Genomic DNA, 27,969 nt, shown 5'->3' with positions numbered 1-27,969 from the left:
CACCTCCCGAGCCCCTGGGGGCGAGAGCAGAGCCCTGCTCCCTCCCCTTTCTCCGTGCCCGCTCCTGGGATGCTGCCACCCCTGCCCCCGGCACGCCGGGTGGGACACTGCCAGCAGGGGCGGAGAGCGAGGCCACCGCCGTGACCACGGCTGGAGGACAGTCAGTGGACATGGTGGGCTGTAAAGAGATGGAGACCACCACTGTGACCATGGCAGGAGGGCAGTCAATGGACCTGGTGGGCTGTAGAGAGATGGAGACCACCACCATGCCCACGGCAGGAGGGCAGTCAATGGACATGGTGGGCTGTAATGGAGATGGAGACCACCACTGTGATCACAGCAAGGTCCTGGTGGGCTGCAGTCCAGGCTCTCCTGCTCCCACCAGAGCGACCCAGCAGCGTGGCGAGGCAGCTGCTAGCACGAGCCCTGGCTGAGGGAAACCAGGGATCCCCATACCTGGTTCTGCTGCCTTCCAGCGGGAAGTTGCTTGGCAGTACCAGGAGAGCGTGAGCTTTTACTTCAGGGGAACACAGGGCATTCACTGTCACTCCACGCGTACAATGATTCCAGACGGTATTTCCTCCACAATTTTTATTTTAAATTACAAAGGATGTTGCATACATTGATGAATTTGTATCAGAACAGAAGTGCTAGGGCTCAAGGGTGACAGAGTAAACAAAGTCAAAAGTTTAATTGTGCCTCTTTTCAAAAAAATAAAAACTGCACAACTATCAACCAACATTAAACATTGCAACTCTTAACAGATCATGCTTTTAACAAGGTAAATTTGTTTTCTAACAGAGACAAGACTTTCAGTAAGTTTTTCTGAGCTCCAGTTGGAAGTTAATTATAGAATACCAAGGACAGCATTACAATCATGACCCCAAGCACAGGCAGAACAGGATGCCATGTTTTGTTTAAAATGCCTTTTTTTTTTTTTTGGCCTGTCAACCACCTACATCCGCACGTCTCATCAGCCTTAAGAGTTCAGCCAACCACAAATACTGAGCAGTAAGATTTACTTGGACATAATTTTCTGAGAACATAGAAAATTCAAATCAGAACGTATGACTATCCATCATTATAAGAAATATCAGTAAAATTAAGTGCTACTAATAAGTTTTGGTTCTTAATCAGAATATTTTGATAGGGTGGAGTGTGTTCTTGCCAATACCAAATCCAATCCTGAAGTTTTCCTTACAGCAGCTAGTTATCTCACCCAAAATTACACAGATACTTAACTACAAAGTATTAACTCAAGAGAAACTCTGAACACTGATGTTATCTAAAAACTCTGGAGCCTTTCTTATAATGGGGGGAAAAAAAAAAAAGCGTGGCTTAAAATAGCTCTGGCTCCACTTTTAGCTCCACAGCTCATTAGAAAGACAATAAATGCGTAGTCAGTATTTTCTCTTGTGGCAGTTCATGAATGTCTAAGAGGCTGAGGATTATAATTCAGTGCGCATACACACCTCCTTATCATGCTAGAAGCATTGGGGGAAAAAACATGGCATATTGTGAAATGTAAATTGTAGAAAGACAGAGATATTTTTGTATGCTGCAAAGAAGATAGAATATAAAAGTGCTCTCTTTCATTAATGACATTTAAGAATCCCAATTTATACTGAGAGATATTACAGAGTGGTGTTTTCTCAACATACTAATGCCCTTGATACAGTTACAAGAAGAATCAGTCACTGAAGCAGTGACTGTTTGAAATGTACTTCACACCATCCCTGGGGTAAACAAAATAAACCTCAGCTGTGTGCAAGGCTGTGTCAATAAGCCAAGAACACATCTAGCAGCACGCTTAACTAGATGATTCCAACTGAAGCCTCCGACTTAAAAAGAAAATCGAATCATGATTAGATGCATTCTTGAAATTCAGGTCTCAAGGCCAAATACAGATCCTAACATTCATGGTACATAACCGGGTTATGCCTCAACAGAATTTCAGGAAGACTAGCAAGCACGTTTGAGGAACATAATTGCATTTGCTATTTTCTGCTGAAGGCAACTTGTATACAACCCTTTGAAATTCTCCTGATAAAGCCTTTTAAAGCTTTAAAAAAATAGCTATGTTTAAATGATTTATGGAAAAGAAAAGCACATCCAGTCTCTATATTCTGTGAAGAAGCTAACTGTTTTATTAATGAAGGCAAATACCAGGTAAATGTTATGGGGAGGGGATCTTTTTAAAATAAAATCAAAACTGACACTGCTATATTTCAGAAGTGTCTGGTTGCTTTTAAGTTAATTAAAAGACCTTTCATCCATTTAGGTATTTTTTGTTTGTTTCATTGGTGGCTTTGTTTTCTTTTTTTAAAAAACACCATTTTCCTGGCGCACTTAGTATGGAAAATTCTTCTATGAAGAATTAGGAACTGAACACAGCTGAGCCTGACTCCCACATCAGCTTTACAGCAATGCAACTTCATTAAATCACAATGATTTCCACTGGTATGATAAGAAAATCCAGCCTATCCACACGTAAACACAGCTTTAGTAGTAAGTCTCTCATCCAAAAAAAGTACTCACCAAGCATCAGTAAATGTGTTCAATAAACCATAAAAAGAAGCGTTAGCAAAAGGGGTTTAGGGCTAAAAAACACCCTTTGTGAGCACCCCCACATTTTGCAAGGCCATTCAAAAACAAGTCTTCCATATAAATACAAAAGGACTACTGTTGAGAGAAACTGAAATCAGATCTATCCAGACTTTCTTCAGGATGCTTTTATCAGTTCTGATTCCATTTCAGAAGGGTTCAGAGGGAATGAAAAACATTTAGTTCTAGATGTACAAGTAAGGCACAATATAAAGCCACATCATCATCTGTCATGAAGGAAGGAGGAACGGACGAGAATCATACATGGTACAGCAGAACAAGCAGTCCATCGATTCAAAGTGTGGCACCTAAGTTCAGACTGACAAGATCTCAACAAGAGCAGTTATGACAGCATGCTTTCAATATGGAAACAAATTCTACAGAATCCAGTGTATCAGAAAAAGGAAGAGCTTTTGTTTGTATTAAATCAAAAATGTATAATTGTTTTTGGATATAGGAGTAAAAGTGAATATTCACAATGCCTACACTCAAAAACAAACAGAAAAAAACAGGACTTCTTTAAGATCCACATACCATGTATGAACACTGAGAATCTTTAGAAAACAGTGTTCTCTAAAGATCATCCAAAAATGCATGCCACAATTGCCAAAAAACAGAACATGTACATTTGTTGGTTTTTATACCCTTATAAGATTTCTGTTTGTGATAAGTATACACTAAATGTATATATTTTAATGACACTAGAGGAAGCAGATTGTTACTGGCATTAAAGTACAACCATTTCTAGACGGTTTAAATGCCACAGAGTCCCCTGGTTAAAATGTAAAGCTGCACAGCTTGCCTATGTCACCTTTATGATAAAGTTAAACCAGCAAAAGGTCTTATCTTTACTCTACATTTTACTGCCAGGTTTTATTTATATCAAGTATCGCTGCAGCATTCTGACCAGCCCAGAGTTAGCAGCAAGTGGCAGGAATCATATAAAACGCAGTTTCTTTTTTTTTTTTTTCTTTTAAACAAAGTGCTTTTCTAAGATATACATACATATAAATAGGTACAAAATAAAGTGTCAACATTAAAAAGCTCAACTATTTAAAAGCTTTAACTTAAAATAATACATAGAAAACACTGAAATGCAAGGGTATGGAATTCACTAAAGATTCAAAGTCTACTTTGAAATGCTCGACCAAAATCATATTCTGGTTTTCAGACAAAAATAAAAAGCTATAAAGTTATATTTGCCCAATATTTTTGAGCGGGAAAAAAGGGGCTTTTTAATACCTTGTCAGTTTAATTTGTCACTGAAGTTTTTACTTGATTGCAAAACTGCTCTCTTAACGTTTAGAAGCACTGCCTTGTCTACGCGCTTTGTAAGTAGCACAGGGAGCTCTCGTATCTGAGCAGTGCATTAACACTATTCATCAGAAAGGAACAACAGTATTCAAATCTTGGTACAGATGTGGCCTTAACTTCACAAGAGACATTCTTTGTCGGGGTTTTATGGGCCATGAGCATCTCTGGAATAACTGCACCATCAGCAATAATCACAACAGGAATACATCTGACCCACCATATAAAGCAGCAGCCAACTCTCACCTCACCCTAACGACACCACCACCTGAAACAAAAACACCCACATTCCACTCAGATTTTGCAAGTCTTAAGTGGATTTACGAAGTTTTGCCTAAATTGCCCTGGGTATTTGTTCAGTCTCTTGCAGGAAAGACTTTCTGTACAACTCAGTAGTGGTATTTTGGCCTCCTCCTCCCTTTTGAGTCTTCCAAAATATTTAGATACAAAGTAAGCTGTGTGCACATTCACAAGTAGGTGCAGGACCGCCACCTTCATCGGCCACTCTTACTGCACTACTACCGACTCAGATTTTTTTTTTTTTTATAGTACAAGCTTGGATATAAAAATAATCTACTTATAAAAAAAAGGAATCACAGTACAAACAAACTCAGACATACTAGAAATGAAGTGGAGAAATTCCCCAAAGGGAGTGGGGAGAAAGCCTTCATGGACTTTTGCATTTTTTTTTCAGCAGCTACATTTGAAAATATTTGGTATTTCTATTTTCAGTAAACAGTGTTTTGTCATGTTTAAATAGGGAGAGAAAGAACAGGGAGGAAAAGGGGGGGGTCCATGAAACCAGAGAATGATCTTGCCTTCAGATAAAGACTTTCTCATCAAAGGCTAAAGCTTTTAATCTGTACGTTAACACTGACTACAAAGCCAACTCTTATTAGCAGAAGAGCAAATAAGAACTGTGTGTTAATATTCCTCAATCATAGAAACTACTCAATTAACAAGAATAAGTCACATATAAGTTTGAAGAAGCTAGTTTTGAAATACCTGTACAAAAATATAAAAGTCTATAAATTTTTTTCATTTTGTCTGAAGCCTGTGTTGATCCTTGGAAACATCACATGCATAATAATACATCAACTGGAAAAGTGGCAACTAAGGAATTAGATATTTGTAGCTCTTTTTTTCTCTTTACATATGTACACATTACAATAAAAATAATTATATTTTGGTTGTTTGGTGGAAGTATACTACAACAAGCTAAATATTTCTTTTAAATTCTCGAAGTCGAAAACTATTTTACCAATAGCTTACTAAAATCCAAATATATTAAAATCTCCTACAGTAAGTGCAGAGAAAAAAGATTTAAAGACTTTGAAACGGCCACCAACTTATCTACCATGGAAGCGAACTACAAGAACAGCAAAATAATATTGTTAGGTATGAATGCTCCTTCTGTAGATAATTGGACCCAAACAAAAAAATTCACAGTTCAGTAAGATCCCTAACCCTGACCTTTAATTTTTTTCTTTTTTTTTTTTGTTTTTTTTTTTTCATTTGTTTTTACATTCAGTACAGTATCATATAAGCTGTGCAAAACTTTACTTAGACTGGCAGTTCGCCATATCAGTTGCATTTGTCTTTGGTACAAAAATAAACAATCGCATTAATGTGCAAGTATTTGTTTTCTTCCGGCCAAAGTACCGAAATTGAGTTTTCTAGAGCCATCTTTTATACAATACATAGACTCTGTGGCATATATCTACATTTTCAACATATTCCTATATACATTCAAAAATTTTAAGAGCTGGAACAAATACATTAAAACCTATAGTCTTACCATCTATACATCTTGGTTTTTCCCCTTGGGGTTTTCTTCATACAAAACTTTACCAGCTTATACTGATAGCTCTCCCCCAAAAATACAAGGCACAAAGAATAGACTTTTTTCTCTTGCTTGCACAGACATTTAAATACTATATTAAGCTCAGAAAATTAAAGTCTTATATGGCACACTAGCTCTAATGCCATGTGTGCTATGTACAAGTTAATGGTTGCAAAGAAAGCTTACTGTGTTTTTAAGAACAACAAAAGAAAATCCAATTATTAAAAAACAAAACAAAACAAAAGCTCCCTAAATTGACAGCTTTACCAAAAAAACCCACTTCCTCTTATTTTTACTTGGAGCATAAACCTGTCACAATATCTGGCATATACTAAAAATTTTTATTAGCAAAACCACGGGTTTGCTCCTAAAACAAAGGTGAGATATTCTGGTCCTAGATAACAATTTTAAAAAGAACCCTCATCTCTGCATTTAAGCTTAAAGGAGCTTTGAAACTATCTGGTTTATGCTCCAAAAATGCTATTAAGCATTTTATATCATGCTTTGATTTGATTTACTACATTGTTATTTAAAAACAATGGAACCTAACTGTAAGTGTTCACATAACGCTAAAGCGACATGCAGACCAGAATGGGATTTACAATGAAGTACTTGACAACACAGGAAGAACGCGACCTATGAAAACAGCTGAAGTAATGTCTTAAACTTTTGACATTGGTATTCGTAGCCCTACAAGGCCACCGGTGGGGTCTCCTTCTGCAGTCTTCTCTAATACTTGATTCACAAATTCTGATGTCTGTCCAGCCACAGGTAGTCCTACAAAGGGAGAGTAAGAAAATGTGCTGTAAGCTTACTATTAATTGCACCTACATGTACATTCCTATAAGTAATACAAAGCCAATGAACCAAGCAAAAGGCACAGAAAACTGAAATTACAAAGCCCTTTTTTCTTTTCTCTATATCAGATATTGTTTGCAATCCAATGTATCATAGATGACAGGTCTCTTCACATATATGCAAATGAATTAAGTTTACTGCTTACCAATAGTGTCTTTAATAAGTACGTTCAACTTTTGTTCCATGTTGACTCCTCTATCATCTTTAGGTACCTGCACTCGATTGACTATTTCTTGTTTAATGGAGTTGATTACAAACAGTAAATTATCTGCAAAGAAAAAAAAATGGATTGGATTTACAGCACATTTTCCCCGGAGCCAAAGAGATCCACAGTTGTCCATACACTATTATCTGTAAGCATCACGAAGTGTCACATCACACTTACTGTAAAATTAAGATGTAATAGATTACATCTGTAAACATATTTAAAAGATGTTTACATTACATGTATACATTTACACTATTTCTATCAGTAAAGTAGCTCAACGCTGCAGGTAACCCAATTTACGTACACTTTATAGAGTGGACTGGTTTTGTACCAACAAAAATGCTGAATTTGTACCAACCCTGTTTTTTTCTATAAACTATCAAGTATGACCCAGGTTACACGATGGTGCAATACACAGGCTTGTCTGAACAAAAGAAAAATTAAGATGTGAAGAGTTGTATTTACCATATTCCGTGTTGAGACCCCAGAGTTTTACTTTATTGGCTTCATACTGGGCTTTCTTTTTTAGCCTACAAGCCCTATAGTAAGAAGAGGGGAAGAATTAGAACACTAACAAAAATGCCAGAATACTAAGAGCATCTGTTTGTTTGCCACACAAACTTATCAACCCACACTCATGGAGCTGTGACATACAGAATCATTTGTGTACTCACTCACCTTCACCAAAATCACTCTGCTACCTATATTTGCTTACTTTTCACACTGGTGGATTCTATCACTGTATCAATCTTTTGCCCTGCAGCTAAGTATGCCAGCTCCCCGTGGAAATACACTGTTATCTAGGAAACAGGCAAACTACAGCTTCAAAGTGCCAGTTGCCCTGCTTCACCATAAGCTGGTCATTAGGCCATTGCAGGAACTGCCACAATGAAGCAGGATCTCTTGAGGCAAAAATTAGTTAGATCTAATTGTCCAGTTGTAGCAATCCAAATTTACTCACCCATGTAGCCTTATCTAATACCTACCTGGAAGCCAGTTTGTTCTTTTCTTTTCTTGACCTTGGTCTGGCAGTTAAGGGAAGTTCACTGACTGGCGTCAGGTCACTGATCACCTTATTCAGCTTCCTCAGTTCATTACCGATCTGTAGAAGTTTTCTGGGGTTGGGAGTCAGGTCTTCTACATCAGTCCTCCGTGACTTCTTTGCTGCATATTTTCCTGTTTTAAATATGCAGAAAATTGGGTTGAGAAGTGACACAATAGGTACACAAACTTGCAAAGAAAAACATTCTTAAACATGTATTTTTTGAGTGCAGTATAAGTTCCTTTGTTCATTACAAAAGAATGGAATGGAATCGTGTGATCCCTGCGGCCTTTCACAATAGGAGGAGCATTTCCAGATACACTACTTTGTACAATTCATATTATATTCCGATCTGATAAGAGCAAATACTGCTGGCCAAGCAGATGTGACAGATAGTATACACACAACTGTGCTGAAAAATGTATGTTACAAGTTAAACCCAGTTGTTTTGTCCCAACTGTAACCTTCTAACTCATGTGTTCAGCCAATATATCCTCTTGCACACTTGAGTTGAATAAATTCCTAAATAATCTTATTGTTAAATTTCTGTATTCAGTGTCGAGGCCTGGAACTGAAACCACCTTCAGTGATATCAAGTTTCAACAATCCACAAAAAGGCTGGTCAATCCTTTTTATATGTATTTGAAGCTACTTAAGGTCTGGCTTTCCTCATGAAATACATACATAAAGACAAAATCTTTACTTCTTAAGATTCTCTGACACTGCTATGTGCCTTTTCCCAGATTTTTAATAGAAATGCCATTTGTTACAAATAATTGCATGAAATAAAACTAACAAAATCTGCTCCAGAAGTACTTATTAGAGAGCTGATAATCTAGCATGATTTATCTGAGGTCATAGATGACCTGAGTATGTCTGTATATGAAAATTAAAAAATCTTGCATGTGTTATATACTGTAGCTTCTGGATGTTGAATAGTGTTTGAGCCTTCAAATCCCTAGCACGCACGCCTGACTTAAAGGCCACTTATTTCTCCAAGCATCCAGTAGGACTGAGTCCTCAAGGTATGTCTGATTATTTGTTGTTTAGTAACAAATACAGATATAAGCATTCATAAGAAGGAGCAGTGATAGGGACTTGAGGTACTGATACTTCACAACAACATAAATAAGCATATAAAAAACTAAGGAGATTAAAAAAGTTTTCTTCCCTGAATAAATCATGGTATCACAGAATCGGCTGGTTGGAAAAGACCTTTGGGATCATTGAGTCCAACCTTACCTGTCCACTTCTAAACTACATCCCTGAGCGCCTTGTCTCCCTGTCTTTTAAATACCTCCAAGGGTATCAACAAGTAGCAACAGTCAAAAAATATTCTGGTTTAACAGAAGCTGAATTGCCACATTAAGGACAGTAATTTTCAATTGTAAGGCAATGTAAACATTACAAGCAGGGAAGCTGATTTCATTTTCTCATTCAAAGCCAAACTCAAATGAAGCAGCCTATCAAAGAGGTCCTGAGACAAGAAAACAAACGTTACTCCTAACAGTGGTCTGTTCTGGGTGATGTTAATCATGTGTGTGGAACAGCAAATTGCTAATCAAAAAGTTACGTGAATAAACCACAGCTGTTAAGACCAATTAGTTTTAAGTTTCTAGGAGGATATTTTAAAGAAATAGTTTATTCACAGAAGTGTAACTGCTTCACTGAGCTGCATTCACATAGGAGGGAGGAACAAGTAGGGAGGAGCAAAAAGAGACAGTTAAACCTTATAGTTCATACTGCGGTTAATGTGAACTTTGCCCCTCAGAACACTTCCAGCTAACTTCTAACACAAGCAGGACTGAAACTAACAGCTATGAGGAGCAAATATCAGTCAAGCAACCCATCCACAATGTTTACAGTACTGCAATGAGAAAATTACCAACACTTCAGGCTTCCACTAAACACCCTTGGAAGTTACAATTCTCAATTCATCCACTTGCCTCTAGAGGAAACCACACTGAAAGTTACTACTGTATGTTCACTGTGCCTTCCTTGGACACCATGCAGAACTCTGCTAATTTAGCAACAGACTCGCAGTGTTTTATTGATTTATGCTCATCGCCAAAACACAACTTCTAAGCACTTGCAAGTGTGGGAGTTTGCCTACTGAAGGTGGCACAATGAAAGACATTCACTTGTAATCAGGACTCTATTCTTACCATGATGGAGACCGTTCTTCTGATACATGTTACTCGGTAATGTATCTCGATTCCACTCAGATGGCCTCAGCATTCTTTCTTGTTGTGATGGTGTTAGTTGCTCACTGTACTCCCAGAAGTATCTTCGCTTGCCTCTTTTCCGAGAGGATATTGCAGTCATTTCTTTTAAATCCTCCACAGAATCATTTTCATAGCCTAAAATGATGCATTGCATTCTTTATATAATGTTGACAAAACTGTTTCTAGCCCTTTCACGGTGGACTGATTATTCAAGTTAAGAGCAAAACCACAGACGAGGCCTGTTTTACATTATATAATGGACTCGGTTTTCAGCGTCAACTGCTACTGGATACTTCCCTTAAATCCACAGACAGACATGGAGCTACCGATGGTGCTTCATCAGTTAAATAGAGACAAATTATTTATGCACTGAAAGTCCCTTTCTGTTCTCTGACCCCTTAAGCGCTACTGCTCCTGCCCCCGACAATCCCACCACTGCAGAGTATGGACAACAGCTGTTGGAGAACAGTCTTTCATCCTGACAATTTTCTCCATGAATTTGTAGTAACACAATCCTAACGTGCCTCTACATTTCAATCAATCTCTAATCAAAAAGCATGGAAAGAAAAGCAGATAATAAAGATAGATAAGCAAAGCACTAACAAACTATTCAATTGTAGAATATTCTAAGTTGGAAGGGACACAGTAGGATCACTGAATCCAACTCCTGCTCTTCCTTGAATCTGAACACCTTCAGGAAACAAATCAAACCAGCCATCTCTACTAGACTAAATGAAGGGGCCTCTGCTATCAGGACAATGACCTAAAGCCCATTGGAAAAGGCCGTATAAATTGGAGGGATCTGGACACAAGCTGTCCAATCTCTTCCTTGCCCCTCTAGTGGGATGAAGAGAAATGATCCACAGTGAAGCTACGCAATATTTCAGGGGTATATTATGATGCATTTAATATGGTGAACTGTTTGTGAAGTACACAGAAACTGTAATGCCACTATTCACATTGCATAAATATTTATGCCACAATTATATAAACATAAACCACAGTTTTTAAAACCCTATGCATGCTTTAGAAAATAAAGGCAACCTATACCAAGCTTAAAACCCACAAACCACTACATTGCTTTTTGTAATAAAATACTATGTGATAGTTTACATTTACTTAAAAAGGAATGGATTTGAAAACATCCCACACACCAATGAAGCTTAAAGCAAAGCCAACCACTGAACAGACTGCAAGTTTAACAAGCCTTGACCCCATATGCTTGAGCTCTGCCTCATCTTTTAACAGTAGCACAAAGAACACTTTCTTCTTTTTAAAATAGTCCATTCAATTAGTCTCTTTGCACTTGAAAAACCAGTTGAAAGAGGATAAACAAACTTTCTTACTCTGGTCTGACTCTCACCTCATAACCTAAAGTATGAATAAAAGTTAGGTGGGCAGAAGTATGAAATCACTTCTAAAGTTCTGTTTCTAATCATTTCATCAACTCATTTACTTTGATTCTTTAGTTGATTAAGAAGACAGGATTTTAAAGGCAAATCAAACAATGAAACATGCTTTATAAAACATTTTCTTGTACAGCCAAAATGATTCTGACAGTTTCAAATATTTATATAATTATTAATAAAATACTCTTAAAAAAACCCTTACTTTCTTTTTGAAGAAAACATGTCAAGATGTGTATAAATTTAGCCCATCTTCAGGATACCACAGAACTAAGCCAACCAATGAAAAAAAATCTCTTTAAGAGTTAATGTGCACAAATGTAAAACAAGGTTAAAATGAAGACTTCCTGTTTGCTTACTTAAACCATAATTAAGTTAGCAACTGAAATTATGCTGACTTAATGCATCCTGCTTTGCAACTCTAACATTTGACCTGCTATCATTTTAGTTACATAAAATAGTCTAGTGCAATGTCCTAATCTAGTCCAAAACACACAGGAGTGAAACAAATCTGTTTAGCTTTTTCCTGCACAGCATTCATCTTCCTTGAATTCTCCTTTTAGCTGAGATCATGTAGCCGTTTCACTTTCTTTGGCAGACTAGGAAATCTGAAAGAATTCTTGTATTTACCTTGTATTTACTCCCATTGCAGATATCTCCTAAAAAAAAAATTGGTTCACATCCCTTACATTGGTTTTAGGTTTGAATTTGCCAGGGTTAAATTAAGTAAAACAGAGAAGAGGATAGATGCGACTTCTGCACGTTACCAGACTAACAGCAAAAGTAGCCCCACCAAAACAAAACCAGAAACCCTGTTCTGTTTACGACTGAATCACAGCGAGCTCTGTCAAACCATCTGAGTTTTTTCCCCCAAACTGTGCAGATGCTCAGAATAGATGCAATGCAACTTTCTTAAAAAATCCCCATGTCTCTAAAAGTACTTTTCTCTTTCAGTTCTTTCTTCTCCAGTGCTAATGAAAACTGAATCAGTTATTGCATCTTCCATTTCTGGAATCTTTTGACTACTTATCAAAGAAGCAGTCATTTACAAATATTTCTATTAAATGAGATAGGCAAAATATTCTAGTAATGGCACAAAATAAAGAAGTGATAGAAAAAGCCTGGGCTGGTAATTTTGTTCCCCTTTGCAGGAGAACAGAATTGCTAAATCCCTGCCATGGTAATAATAAAAACATTGTTGCCCAAATGTTCCTGACAGCCCATCCCTTTTTTAGTTGTTTCTCCAAGTTCCTCAATTTTACTATATCCAAGTGTTTCCTCAGACAACACAAATGCTTTAAGAAAACATTTCATGCACATACATGAAGGAGAATAAACAAAAGTACACTGTGTATAAAATACATCAGAGGATCAGCAATAAGTATTAAGTTTTTGTCCTTTCAGTAAATTATATCTTCGCTCTAAACTTATCAACTGGTTTCGCTTTTAGTGTTATGAATATAGGCTTATTTTTTTAAACTTTACCCATAATATTTACCTTTATTCTACAGGTAAAAAAAGGAACACAAATTACAAACAAACCCTGAAGAGATTACCTTCTCATATAACCAAACTATGGTGACATTTTAATATCACCATACTCGAGGTGAACGGCTGCATTCACTTAAAAGTTCTAGCACCCTAATATGAGCCAATTTCCTCAGCTTCTGTTCCGTACAATGTAATTCTGTTTAGAAGGCAGAAGAGATTGCTCATGAGTAAAATCTGAACAAACGGCAAATAGTTAATGTAACTCCACCAAATGAAACCCCAATATTTTCATACGACATCTCTTCTTCAAGGTTACCAGGCTTTCTGTGCAATGTGCCTCCGTGGGCTGCACAGCACTGTGCAGTACAGCAATCATTGCAAAGCTGTAATAGCTACTCCAAGCCCCAGGGAGCAGAGGGAATTCAATTCAGAAGAAGGGAGGAAGAGGTTTTGAAATCCTAATGAAAATGTGTTATGCACACGTAAAAGTAACATAAAGAGCATTATGCTTAACAAGTTCAACACCAACTCAGGAAATCTACTTAGAAAATAATTTAATCTGAGAGTTCAGTATAACAAACACTGACAAGCTTTAGGGAAGCTGCTGTTTTTAAAAACACAAAATTTCAGCTGCTTTCCCCCATGAAGTTACATATTGCCAAATGTCTGAATACCTTAATTTTTATACTCTACTACAAAGCACTTATGAAATGTGAATATTATGACACTTTCTACAATGAAACTAATACTTGGCTACAGTCCTGTCCCTTTCTTCCCTTTGGATTTTATTTTTGCACATTACCGCTTTGTTACCTTCTAGGTGAAGGTTAGTTCTTATTTCTGTTGTTAAGGCTCCATTTCTAGATGCAGAAGAGAAGAATTCAGTATCCTTTGAAGACTCACTAAGTGTTACTGCTGAAAACCACCAAGAAACAGTTCTGTTAGTTTCAGTGGTAGGTATTCTCTGGATTCTGTGGAAAACTGTACCTACAGTAGGACTTAAGCAATCATGAAATCATTTCACTCAGGCTATGACTTCATACCAGCTATCAAGTGATACAACGCTGGATAAATTCAAAGCAGCAACCTACTGAAGACTAGAAAGCTCTGCACATCCTATTGTCAAGTCACAAAACCAGATGACAACAATTGCATGTAGATGCTCTATGATTTAGCTTACAAACTAGGTTTCCTGTATTCTCCATCATTATGTTTTTTGTATGACCACAGTTTAGGCAGGTTTTCCCAAAACAGGGCAACAGACACCTTGGATAGTTTTAATTAATTGCATCTTGCAAAGCACTCAGAAAATCTAGGATGAAAGTTCATAATTTAAGATCAGTGCTGCTCATCTGTAACTATAAAGCATTCTTTTCTGCTTAGCAGACAAATCCATTAACCTCCACGTTAACAAACCCCAACATTGCTAGTACCTGGTTCTGAGAAAGTATCGCTGATGTCATCATCTTTATCATCCTCATAATCTTCTTCCTCGTCATCATTTTCAGACAGCTCGTGCTCACTGCCAAATCCTTCATCATGGTCCTCATCTTCAATATCATCATCATCATCCTCATCTTCCTCAGGGTCTCCTTTGGCTGACTGTTCACCCAAGCTGTCTGTTACAAAAAGAGAATAGTTGTGCTCCTCCTTCTTCTGTGAAGAATCTGACACTGATGCGCTGGCAGAAAGACTGCTCTCCCCCACAATAAGTCCTGGAGTTTCCTGGGTAGGACTGAGGAGCAGCTCTTGAGTCTCTTTAAAAGGCAAACCAGGAGGTGTACTGTGACTATGTGGGGACTCTATTCCTTTCCTTTCTTGTCTCTTTGCTACAGCACCACAATAGCAGGTGTTTTCCTTTGCTGCATCAGCATGAGTCTGGCTCAGCACTGGTCTGCTCTGTGGTAAAGGATTGATCTTTACTTTTGCCTTTTTAACATAGTCTTTACATTCAACATGAATGTTCACCTTTTCATTATTGCACACATTGGTCTTCACCATGATTTGTGTACTGGAAGCAGGCTGAGTTGCAGGTTTGCTTGCCTTCTGAACACAGTCCGACAAAGGTGCCTCAGCCTGAACGTTCTTGGAGGAACAGACCGGGGCTGCTGCTCTGTTTGCAATTTTTTTGCCAGGTAGCAAAGAATTTAAAGGGTTTTGTTTTACACTGAGGAGCAAATCAGGGTAATAGAGAGAATCAGAAACAGGTTGGGAGTCCTCACTGTTAAGCTGAGCAAGTGTTGGTGTTTTGCTTATCACCTCTTCATCTTGGTATGGGCTTGAAAAGTCATCAAGGCCCAGGTAATCCACCTCTTTTGTTCCCCAGATGTCACAGCTGGTTAATTTAGTGTACTTAGTTAAGTCTTCACAGTAGGTGTCCCACTGCTCCCACTTTGAGGTGAGAGCAGCCTCTTTGTCCAGGATGTCTGTGAAAGACTCCAAGTTCTCAAGGTCTTTGCAGTCCTCCATTGAAAGTAAGTTGTCTCTGGAGCTTTGCTGATAGTCCATTTCTCTGTCCTGTGCAATATAAGACAAGATAAAAATCAATTTAAAAAAAATCATCTTTGTCCTCTACTTAATCTAGTATTGTTAGCTTAATTCCAGTGAAGTGAAAGAGAGTGATAACATGAAGATAACTCAACTTCCAACTAAAAGCTTCTTCTGGAGGGTCAGAATGAAATCCAGCTCCTGTGCTTCAGCAGCAGATCCTTCTGAAGAGATTGCTAAAGATACAAGTCAAATGCCACTGAATTCTTTTTCTGCTATTGCAAGTTCATCCGGTCACCAGGAACTAGATTTGTACCAATATCCACACATTTAAAATACAAAATACATCACAAGCAAGCTAGTCTAGTTTCGATTAACCTAGGTCAATCTTTGCTGCGTGCTTAAAAGTATATGCTAAAGTTTACCAGTCCCTGGAAAACCTTGTTGTACTATGACCAATTAACAACTGCCAGCTACCTCACTGACTTTGATGCATGGAAGAAAGAAAAAAAAAGAAAAAATGCTTGTGTAAGTAGCTCATGAGTCAACTTTTATTTTGCTTTCCCTGCATTCACAGCTTGGGTGAAGTAGCGTATAGCTGCTCTTGCAGAAAAGATTGTAAGGAAGAGTCTCAAGCAGCATAGCATAACATCAACACAGCTCTATTTGAGACTTGCGTATCAAGCCTCTTCTGATGGCCAGCTTCAACACATCTATTTAGGAAGCACCATACTTGCTGGACAAGCAATTAGGGTCTTCCCTAATCAGTAGCTAGCAGTAACGAATAATCCTCTAGCATTCTTGAACAAATACTCCTTTATAAATACATGAACTCAGCATATTAGTCAAGGAGAAGGAGCTACGTACACACACAGAAAGATGACCTACCAGTTCATACATGAAGTCTGGATCTGAACTGCTTGCCAAGAGATCCGTGCTCATCAGAGTCTGCTCTGAAAAGACATGGCTCCGAAAGGCGTCCCCAAAAGGAGGGTCCATTCCACTCACACTGGGCTACAATAAAATTGATACTGACCTTTGAAGCATGCTATAAAAAGGCATATTCTTTTCTTCAATAAAACATAAAGAACATTGTCATTTCATCCAACTCTGAACATGTGCTATACTTGCATCTGAAGTTTTTTTTACCTACACAGATAAGCATGCCATTTCTCAGAATGAGAGAATGCTTTAAGAGCAGCTAACAACATGCAGCTCTTTAATCAAAGGTCGCATCTGTATTCGTCATATAGCGGTAAGAGCATTGCTTATTCATTCTGTTTTGTTGGTTTGAAATTCTCATGAGTTCGCCAAGTTTAGGGTTATGTTAGTATTCACAGAGGAGGAGAGGGAGTACTGGCAAGATCTGCGAGTATCAATAGGCACTACATGCTTGCAGGGCCTTCATCTTAATGCAAATCATTTACACTAAAGCAGTGCTGACTTTTTAGAACCATTAGAATTCCTAAAACTTCCACCTGAGACTGGAACAATAGCAAATTTATTACAACTAAATTAAGAATGTTAGATCTCTCAAGAACAAAGTGGAACTTTGCAAAAAACCATTATGCAGGATGACTGGGCATGCAGGGAATGCACAGCAAGGCTTTCTGCTGCATTTAATTCCAGACCTCTACTTTTCTTCTAGACTTGCCCTGAGGGCTGGGAAGGGAGAAACACTGTACTGCTGAAAGTCATTCAGTGTGCTGATGTGTGAATCACTGCAGTTATAAAAGGCTGCTCTCCAGGCATCCACCCTCACCAAGACGACAACTTCGCTGAATCTTGCTGCGTGAAGGAATACAGCACCAAGAGCAGCAACACAGCTTCCATCACAGGCACTACCGGAATCCTAAAAATATACACCATTTAATCTCTTCTAAATTATCCCTGCTAATGCCAGTCATATTTGCTCTTAAACTACTGCTTTTTTTTTTTTTTAAAAAAAAAAAAACAAGGAGGGAAACTTATTTACAGAAGTAAACAAAATCATAATAGATTTACCTGAGGCATTTCCAAGCCCAGATTCCCCAAATCCAATTCCAAACTTCTTGTTTTATTCACTTGTGGATTCCTTTCCAGCTTTACTTCAGCCTCAGTGAGTTTACACAATCCATACAATGAAATTTTTCCTTAGGATAACTTCAGTTCACCGTGATGGAGCTCTTCTATTTGTAGACTTCTGTGCAGAAGAAACACAGCAATCCCCCAAGGCGGTAAGTATTCCTTCACCAAAAAGGTGGTGCTTAAAAAACAGCCAAAGTGAAGTAGACAAAAATTTCCCCTGAAAAGTGATTATTCCTCATTCTGGAATGTACAGTAATTTTCTTCCTCTGCCACATTTCACTGAATTAAAACCCACAGATGCTACAGAACAGAGTTCCTGCAGAAACCTTTTTGGATGAGTTTCATTTTGTTGCCTTTTTTCCTCACTATAGAGACCATGAGCTCTACAGACATACGAAAAAAGCGTGCCTAATTGGAAATAATCACTGGCATACTGCTGGGTGTACAAGAGAGAAGCAATCTTTATGACTAATATAACAGAGCCGATAAATTCTAAAAATGTCTCAGACAAACGTTTGAAAATACTAATTTCAGAGTAGGCTGTGATACTGTTTCAGTGATATCTCTTCCTTTTCTTAAGAGTTTAATCCACCTAACTTGAGATAACAGTGTTATCAATCACTCAGACAGCAACATCTAGTGGTAGAGGGATCACAGCAAGCATGGTCCCTGTCAGCAGTAAAGGAAGGAAACAGACAGCCTTCCCCACCAGCACTAATTAAAAATTGTGCCAAATTCAGAGTTGTCTAATAAAATGTCTTCTTTATTAGCTTCAAGTAAGGAACGTGCTGAAATTTGTCTGATTTACCTATCAGTAATTTCACCAGTGTAACAGTTTCTAGAGACCTGCTGCTACTTCAGATGTGTCTGACAACTTTTCCAAGCCTCATATCCTGCTTAATCCTGCATTCCTTAACAACGTAAGGAAAAACGGAACTGTAGAAAAGCAAGCACCTTAGCACAAATGTCAGTAACTACATCTACACTAAAAGTATGACAAAAGATTCATAAAATAAGTAACAGGAACTAAAAAAGAACGTTACATCAAAAACAGTAATAAAAAAATATCATCCATGGTATCAAACCTTAGTATCTAATGTAACTACTTTGTCTTCAAGGATGCTGGTTTCTTACTGTTGTGCTTGCCTGCAAGTTCCCTTCCCTTGTATAAAAAGCCCCTTTAACAAAAAACCAGCATTAGATGATCATGATCAAAAAAACGAACCATCATATTTGTACAGTCATTTTAATGCAATCTGCCCAGGCTATGTTTATCCTCCCGTTCTGGAAAACAAATAGTAAAGTAAATTAGAAGTGTTCTCCTACAGCGGAGCTATGCTCAGAACCCTCCTCCCACCAGCACATGATAGCATCCCCGTGATTATTCCTACTTGCAGATAGTATCTCAGCTATTTTGTTATATTCAGCATATAAACCATCAAACTGTGGTAAAAACAGGCACTATGCAAAAAAGTCTTTCCTTATCAAACCATACTGCTTTTCAAATATCAGCTGGAATATAAAGAACAACAACCACGAGTCCGGTTATACACAAGTTCTCAGCAAAATCATGCTACCACTGCCAAAGCAAGGCGTTCCTGGTAGGGCCCTGTGTCGAGTAAGAGCCAGATCCTTTGAGAAAAATCTTTCTGCTCTAAAACTTCCAGGGAACTCTTTTTATGTATCTTAAAGTGACATTAAAAATTAAGCTTGTGTTGCAGGGCAACGTGCCTCAGCAACCCCTGTTTCCCTTCACCCACCAAAGGCCATTCCGCAGCAGAACTTGTCCTGCCTACGCTGTTAAATATGGTATGAACAACTAATTCACTTTTCAGCCTGGCCCGACCCAGGAGGAAGGACTTGTTCTTTAAAACAAACAAATCATTTTCTCATACACAAAGAAAGAGGCAAGGAGAATATAATCTTTAATACCAACCGACACCTGAGTAGTATCTTTCTTTCCATACGGAGTGGCGGAGACTGATGCCTTTTTCAACAGAACATCAGATTAGTACTTTGACGTCAACACCAGACCACCACCAGCACCATCTGCGTTCACATGGGAAACTATCAAAGTTCCGTCGCTGCATGATACAAAGGGTCAAGAAAGGAGATGTCTGCTGCTTCTTTACTGGTTATTGTCCATTATGTTTTTGTTTGAAAAGGTACCTCAAGCCTTTCCGCTGTGCTTCATGCACAACCAGGAAAGGGGGGTAAAACTTCATCTGTACTAACACAGCCTCCAGTAACAACTGACCAATGCTTCCAAGTGTCAGGACCAGGGATCTTCTGGAACACTTAGAAATCCTCAGAACAGACCTTAAACATTCAAAATACTTTTACAATCTCAAAGACTGGCGTGATCTTTTAGCTATAAGCTTCTAGCACCATTTAAGAATGACAGTGTATGCCCTACCAGGTTAAAGCAGTGTATCAGCTTATCTATTTATATTCCATTCTTGTAATTTTATAATAGTTATACTCAAATGTTGTTAGAATCCCATTAGGATCTATTCAAGTATTCTACAACGTAAGATTTTTCTTAGTAGCTCTATGGAGCGGAGAAACATGGTGAGGCCATGACATTGCCTCAGAGAGCTGCACGGTCTAAGCGCACAAGCTTCCAACACTTCACACTCCCAACAAAGCAGACCTAACAGCTTTCTGTATTTCCCAGATTCATCAAGATCTTCATTAAAGGACTCACATTGTTCGTATGTAACTACTGCTATTTTTTAATGTAACAGTAAATAAAGATGTAGAGTAGAAGTCAATTACACACATGGAAGCACAGATGCAGAATCTGAACTTGCCGTGCAGGAAAGTAACTTCACAGACTGCAGCTCAAATCCCTTTTTTTTTTACAGAATTTATCGTTATCGGGACTCTCAGCCCAAGACTGAGTTAGAACAGAACAGTACAATTGTTATGTTCGCTATAACAAATACAGAGTTGAATGAATTCAAAGATCTGTTGTAGATCTCAAGAACAGCAGTATAAGAATACCGAAGACAAACATAGCAAGAATTGCTACTTCAGAACAGTTTTCATGAACACCTTACGTCAGCCTTTCTCAAATGCAGAGATACAGAGCTGAAATCCTGTAGCTGCTTCCCAGCAACCGAATAGCAGGTGGAATACACAGCTCGAGGGCAGGGTGCTGCCACTCCTTTTGGCAGCAGCCTGCATTTAAATCAGATTAAGGTGATTAAGGAGCCAGTCCCTGAGTTGGTTCTGTGTCTGCAGATTCTTGAGTCACATCGGTGCAGAACTGCACCCTGCTCCTGGGAGAAGGCTCGCTCATTCAGATGGGCATAAGGAAGAGCAAGACATCTCCTATGTTCGTATCACATTTAAGCATATGGAGACATGCAAATATATATTGGTTAAAATCCCTGTCAGTCATCAATAAGTAACCAAACCCAGTTCTACAGAGTTAATAATTCGTTAATCTAATGACAAATCCTAGTAAAAAAATCTTCTGCGTTTATATTTATTTTTCGAAAATGTGCATTTGAAGTAGTTCAATAGTGGTCTCAGGACACCCGGGAAGACTGAACTTCAAACACTCCAACGGCAGGCTTCTTACACGACACTGCTGATGCAGCAGTACATTTGAACTAGCAGGCAGCAGGACCTGAACTCAAAACATAAAGCATTAAGGAAAAACATGGCAGTTACCACGCACATGCCGCTGCCCTACACAAGCAAAACACCCTTTTGCAACAATACACTGCCTCCACAGAAGCCCCTGTAAGAGAAGAATCTAAACTGCCACCTTTCAGCTTGACAACTCTGAAAGTCCTCCTCGGTCACCTGTATGAATCATTTGTACTCTAGCTATAACTAAAGTTGCTATTTCTGTCTCAATTCAGATGTGTATTTTGTACAATTTGAAAAGCACACAGCATGCTGCTGTACCATTTGGTTGATTGTACAGTGCTTATTATCACAGCAGCTAAATACCCTTTATAAATACGTTACGTGAACAATTGCACTTTTCATGATGATGGCTGTGCATCATACAGCACAGCTGTTTAAGTTACATGTTTTGATGCAGATAATAAAACAGCACATCATGAGAGTCTGTTCATACTAAACCCACAAACTCAGGTTGAAACATTCAGAATGACGAACTCCGAATTTCGGAGAACGTGCAAAAACTCTGCCCCTTATTTTAAAAGAACCATTACATATTATGCAGTGTTTGCTGTACCTGGACATTTTATGAAGTACTGCAGCTAGAGAAGCAAGAAGTTCTCCTACGCTTCTCTTAAAACTTTTTTTCCTTCTGCAGTTTGTGCCAATTTGTTTCCTCTCACAGAACATACTCTGCTCAGTGCAGTCTTTGAGTGAACATATTTTCCTTAGTTTTGTCTCTAAACGCAATGCTCTTATTACTTTTTTTTCCCCTTCTTTCTACATGATTCTTCAATTACCAGCCAGACTTAAATATAATCTTTTTACTTTTCTCCCCCACCACAAAGACACTAAGTTTTCTGTTGTGGGGTTTTCTGTTTTTTTTTTCTGATGAGCAAAGACAGTCTTGTAAAAGGTCTTCCTCTGCTTATACCCACTATAGCCTCATTCACCTGCTCACTCGAAGCCAAGTTTCTCTGCTTTTTCAGTGATATATCTGTACTAAAATGCCAGCATAAGCATCTAAGACATTAGCCCCTTACTTTCTCTACGCTGGAAAGCAAATAGTAGCTGCTTAAGACAGCCAGATCCCAAGTTTGATGGAGCATTGCCAGTTTAAAGAACTAAAGATAGGAGGACTGTTTCACTTCTTTTAAGCCTTCAGGAGAGGGGAAACTGCTACTTCACTGCCTTTGTTCCTTTTCCTCTGCTGACCTTCCCTTCCCCCTCAGTATAATTTTTCTAATCCTACTTGCCCAGAGCAGAGAGGCTTCAAGATCTGGAAGTGATACCACTGAACAGAAGCTCTGGGTTCCAATCACACACACAGCACCGCAGGTAAAAGTGCTGAAAAAGTACCGAAAAGAATATAGTCCTACAGTCTTTGTTTGAATTAATACCCCAACATGACAACGCCAGCTACTCAGCTCTGGAGGGGTATTCCACTCCAGCGTGACTGCGTAAGCAAACAGGCAGATGCCCGTGCAAGAGGCAGAAGAAAGTAAGTTTTTTTTTAATTTTAAATGAACAGACAATATATTGCATCTACGTATTTTGTAACAACTATGCACATTTAATAATACATTCCTACTGGAAGTGCTAGCTTTTCTACACATTCTGGAATAAAGACTGAGATTCTATTATAATTTTAGTGCCAAGAGTGGGAAATGCTGCATGTTAATCTTATTAGAACTACATTAACATGCTTCCATTAATTAAAAAAAATTTTATAGTTAAAATATGAATTACATAAACTTTTATTAAAATACCACTGTACAGTTAGGAGTGTTGTTTGTGTAAGAGAATTAGCAGTAAGACTAACATTCAAATGTCTTTTTGAGCCAGAGATTTCCCCTGAAGCAGAGTGTGATCAAAGCAAAGACAGAAAACAAAAGCAAAGCTAGACAACAATTTAGCTTACAATCTCCAGTAATGTTCTACATCCCTGCAGTTGGTTCTATATTTTTTTTCCTCGACCCTGCAAACTCTTTCAGGCTAAAAAAATATTACTTCCATAGTTCCCAGAAAAAAAAACCTTTTACGGTGAAGGGAGCGGCATAATCATAGTCTACTCTTCATATTCTATGTTTCACTGCACTTTTGTTAAAAATGAGTTATCAGTACTGCATATTTCTAATCCAGCAACAAATAAGCAAAATGCATGAGTCAAAATAGTCCAAAAGTAAAAAAACCCAAAACCTCTGGAGTTCAAAATCAGAAGGACGGGGTCTTAACATAATATAACCAGGGAAGCTATCACAGCAAGGTCTAAACCTTAAAATCTACAATTCTCAGCAAACTTTTGGTTTGACTTTCAAGCCATTACTAGCTTTCAGGCACTTCTTATGAAGCGTCAAACACCCTTATCAAATTTTTATTTTAAAACATCATTTAATTAGGCTTCACAGGCCACACAGCGGGAACATGCAAATCACAGGAATCCAAACCAGCGTGTTCCCTTATTTATACCACACTATCAGCCTATTAGGTGGACTAAAGCTTCTATTTATTCCCGATTAATTCCCGCTAACACTCAAGGGACTTTAAAACATAGTCCTTCAAAAAGCTCTTTTGCCCCTCTCACTATTTAAACGCGGCAAGGATGTTCACTGGCTCGATGCCTCTGCTGCAAGTTTCTCGTATTGGTTAATACTCCCAACAAACACAGAACAACTCTTTCTTTGCTCAGGTAAACTACTTGCTACAAAGCACCGTGTAACGTCTCCGAGTTATTATTCACGCCTCTAAAAAGTCCTATCATAGAATTATAGAATAGTTTGGGTTGGAAGGGACCTTTAAAGATCATCCAGTTCCAACCTCCCTACTATGGGCAGGGGCACATCCCATTAGATCAGGCTGCCCAAGGCCCCACACAGCCTGGCCTTGAACATCTCCAGGGATGGGGCAGCCTGGGTATCTCACCATGCTCGTCGTGAAGAAATTTCTTATTATGTTTGTCACTGCGTACTGATATTTCTGCAGGAAACCACCTAAAGCAGTCACCCACTATATTTCCTACAGAAATTCTAACTTCTCAATTAAGTTCGCAACAACAAAAAGCAACCAAGTTTCTAAAACACCTGTATTTGGCCTCCCATAATTCTTGTTATTATTATTACACACATGTAATAATAATAATAATAATAACATCAACAACGACAATAATAATGACAATAACAACAACAGCTCTCCCCACGAGGATGCTTTGAAGCACCTGGTTAAGTGATCTTAGACCAAAGGCCAACCACCATCACCCTTAAAACATTTTAAAGTATTTGAAAGACAGTAGGGGAAGGAGTTTTATATGCTGGGTATTGCCCGATTTCAACAGGTGACCCTCAAGTGTTCACAACATAAAGATCAGGCTTCTTTTAAGCAGGGAGCGAGCGTTCTAGCTGGCATGGATGAATGACTGGAGCAGTTCAGGCTGTTGGCAGGGAAGCCCAGACACGAGCCTGGAAACACGGTAGGGTTTGAGCGCTGAATTACCTGTCGCCCCGCGGGCACCTCGCCGAGCCGCGACCCCAAGAGGCATGGGGCTTTGAGGGCTGCAGCCGGGGTCCCGGGGGGGTCCCTTGCCTCGGTGCCCGCCCCCCCGCAGCCAGAGGCGCCCCGAGGCCCGGGCCCGCGAGCAGGGCGCCCCCCGCCGCTGACCCACTAACACACCTCCCCGCCAACATGGCGGCCCCGCCCCGCCCCGCGCCGCGCGCCCACTGGCTCACGCCCCGGCCTCGCGCGCGCCCATTGGCCGCCGAGCGCGCCGCTCACCCGCCCAGCGCCCCTTTCAAGCTCGGGCGAGGCGACATGTAAACAAACCCCTCTTTCCGCCGCTCCCCGCCGCACCGACCGCCGGCACGGCACGCGTTCGCCTTCCCGCGGGGCGCCGGCAGCCCCCGCCAGCCCCTACCCCGGCCCTAGCGCCGCGGAGGGCTTCGCTGCCCCGCGGGAGGCGGCCCCCCGCCCAGCCCCCTTCGCCTCCCTCGCTGCCTCCCCCGCTGCCCGGGAGACCGGACCGGCCCCGTGCGCCGGTGACACCGTCCACACCCTCCGCCGCCCCAATGAGCGCCGTGTCGAAGCGGGGAGCGCCCCTCCCGGGACCCCCGGGACCCCGGCCGGGAACCCCCGGGTCAGCCCCTGGCTGTCCCCCCCGCGTCAGCCGTTCCTGCAGGTCGAAAGCGAAGCAGCCTGAAAAGCGAGAGCGGACCCTCCCGCCGCGATGCCCGGCAGCCCGCACAACAGGCACGACCGGTCTTCCGCCGGCGGGACGGCGCTTTCGTCTCCCCGGCGCCGGCTGCGAGACTCGCGGGGACGCTCCCCACGGATGGAGTCTGGCAGAGACGCGGCCGCCCCCGCGGCTCCCCTCGGGCCACCGGCAGCCGCGCACCCCCGCGCCCTGCTGCCCTCCGGCCGCCGCGGCAGCCACACCCCCGGCGGGGCCGGGGCAGCAGAGGGGGCTCGGCGGCTCCGTCGGGCACCGTCCCCGCCCGGCGGACACACCCCTTCCCGCAGCCCCCCGCCCCCGCACTCACCGGGCGGCCGGGGCTCAGCAGGGGGCGCCGCCCCGCGCGCTCCGGCCCGGACCCTCCATGCGGCTGCGGGGTTTGTTTTGTTTATGTCCCTTCCTGACGGGTTCCCGGAAATCGCGTGACTCGCCCCCCTCACGTGGGAAGGAGGGGGGGCCGCGTCAGCCAATCGCCGCGCGCCGCCCTGCCGGCCAATGGCGCGCCGGGCCGCCTCCGTCACGTGATGGCACGGGGGCCTATTTAAGGCGGGCGGTAGGTTAGCATTCCCGCCGCGCTCTGCCGGTGTCACGGTAGCGTCTGCGGCATCTCAGACCCAGCAATCGCTGCTCAACGCCCCTCGCCCTTCTCCTTTAGTGGTAAAAATTATTTATGCTGTTGTTTATGCAACTTTTTTTGCTTTTCACACTCCTCTGCAGTACTGAGACTTCTTTCCACTGCACCTAAAGCCCCTTGTGCCTGACAATGCAGAGAAAAGAAACTAATTTTTTGCCCCACTGACATCATCACACATGGTTCTGGAAACAACAGACCAGCCACCCACCTCTGGCAACTAACTCGGAGCCTTTCACATCAGCAAAATGCTCCTATGACTTCCAGCAGAGGAAAAGCAAACTTCCATAAACTCTTCAGAACAGTTTCCTGTGAAGGGCGCAGATATTCGAACTTCCTAAGCAATGTGAACAAAAGAAATTAAAGGTGTTTGAATCTATGATTCTATGAAATGACCCGGATCTAAACACTGGCTCTACATGCTGCCAACACTTGCCACTTAGAAGTCTTCAACACTTGACTATGGCATCAATTCCCTCAACCTTCCTCACTTTTACCTTTCCCCAGAATACCAACGCAAGTACCAAGATCAGACTGTTCCCCTGCAGACCCAGCCTTCCCATCCATTTCAATGACTAGCGAGCTTCTTTCATGCATACTTTAGCACTCTGCGTGCTCTTCTGTTGTCACGAAGCAAGAGGAAACTGTTGGAGGCTTTGGTACCTGCACTGTTTGTTAAACACCAGTGGCTAAATCCGTCTGCTCTCATTTCCTGCAGCCATGCAAAAAAAAGTTATTTGAAGCGGTGTTAATTCCTGGCACACACAGAGCAGAGCATTCCGTAATCACGCTGCAAACAGTAAGGTCACATAGCATTCAGCAGAACAGAAACAAAACGTTATTTTTCAGCTTCTTCAATCTGCTATCACCTGGCATTTGCTTCAGAGCAAACATTCACCATTCCCACAAAGGCACATCTCTTCATCTGGGAAGCACCTAAATAAAAATAGGCTGGTGCCTCATTCCTCCGGGCTTTGAGTAGTCCTTTATATTAAATTCACCAACAGTGAAACAGACCATGTGAACTCTGTGTAATTCCTCCTGTATCTTCTACAACGAGTGACAGATTAGAACCTAAAAGAAAAAGCTTGTTAAAAAAAGCGGCAATTCAAAAAATAGCAAAAAATAGCAGTACCACTGCGTATCACAATGACTTCTTTTTTGATGTCTCGTTTTAAGGTAAATACCACAGGCAGACTGGTATTTAAAGAAGTTACACATTCAAAATTGACAACAATGTCCTGGAGCATTTCTGCCCCCTCCTCATACAATGTCAACATATCCTATCCTCCACACACTTAAAAAAACCCAAATAAAACAACAGCCTAAGTTTTTATAAGGTCATTTTGTTTCCCATTTCTTTAGGAATTATTGGACACGGACTATACAGCATTACGGTGCACAGCTTCTGCATGTCAAAATACAGCTCTCAGTAGTAGGCAACTTGAAAAAGAAACCACTGTTCCGGGCTTCGTCGCTACGCTTATTTTCATTAATGAACACGATTGTATTTCTAAGGCAATCCTTGCTGTCCAGTTTTCACTCACTGCAAGTTACAGCATTTTGTCAGGATCTTGGAATTTCCCCCATAGGATGAGTATTTGCTGGCATTTTCGGAACCCACCCCACTGAACAAGATAAGTTCCAGTCCAAAAGGAAAAGAGGAAAACAACTAACCACTCCATCATGTCTTCGTCTATAACAGTAAAACAGTAAAGAGTAATTACAATTTATCTGGACATGATGTAAGGAGGAAAGAAAGTACACGTGAAGACTCCTGTGCATGCAGCAGCATTTATGTCCTTTGAAGCTATTCCTTAGCAAATGCCCTCCTAGATTCATTCCCAATCCCATGGACTCTGCTGGCAACAAGGAACCCCAGCAATTTTTCATCTCTAATCTACGCTTCATATGCTTTATCAGGTCTGCAACTCC

The 27,969-nt window shown here is 40.5% G+C and overlaps 1 protein-coding gene across 8 annotated transcripts; it reads right to left on the bottom strand.

Annotated features, from left to right (window-relative positions):
* Window positions 1-570: 570 nt before the first annotated feature.
* On the bottom strand, window positions 571-27,194 carry CREBRF (CREB3 regulatory factor). 8 transcript variants are annotated; one of them, XM_054079495.1, is made up of 11 exons: window positions 26,246-27,194; window positions 17,480-17,657; window positions 17,238-17,327; window positions 16,364-16,489; window positions 14,422-15,505; window positions 13,802-13,903; window positions 10,032-10,226; window positions 7,811-8,000; window positions 7,290-7,363; window positions 6,762-6,884; window positions 571-6,535 (listed from the first exon to the last, which is right to left on the bottom strand). In XM_054079495.1, the coding sequence occupies exons 2-11, from the start codon at window positions 17,486-17,488 to the stop codon at window positions 6,420-6,422; spliced, it is 2,109 nt and encodes a 702-aa protein (XP_053935470.1). In that variant the 5' UTR covers window positions 17,489-17,657; window positions 26,246-27,194; the 3' UTR covers window positions 571-6,419. The 8 variants fall into 8 exon arrangements, with proteins under 8 accessions (XP_053935470.1, XP_053935471.1, XP_053935473.1 ...); XM_054079496.1 differs by lacking the exon at window positions 26,246-27,194 and adding an exon at window positions 25,711-25,835; XM_054079498.1 differs by lacking the exon at window positions 26,246-27,194 and adding an exon at window positions 25,711-25,835 and having other exon boundaries at window positions 13,802-13,900.
* Between the last annotated feature and the right edge of the window lie 775 nt (window positions 27,195-27,969).

Source organism: Cuculus canorus, chromosome 14 (genome assembly GCF_017976375.1).
Source record: "Cuculus canorus isolate bCucCan1 chromosome 14, bCucCan1.pri, whole genome shotgun sequence".
Classification (NCBI taxonomy): domain Eukaryota; kingdom Metazoa; phylum Chordata; class Aves; order Cuculiformes; family Cuculidae; genus Cuculus; species Cuculus canorus.
The sequence above is the reverse complement of the archived record's forward strand: the minus strand, read 5'-3'. Positions and strand labels throughout refer to the sequence as shown.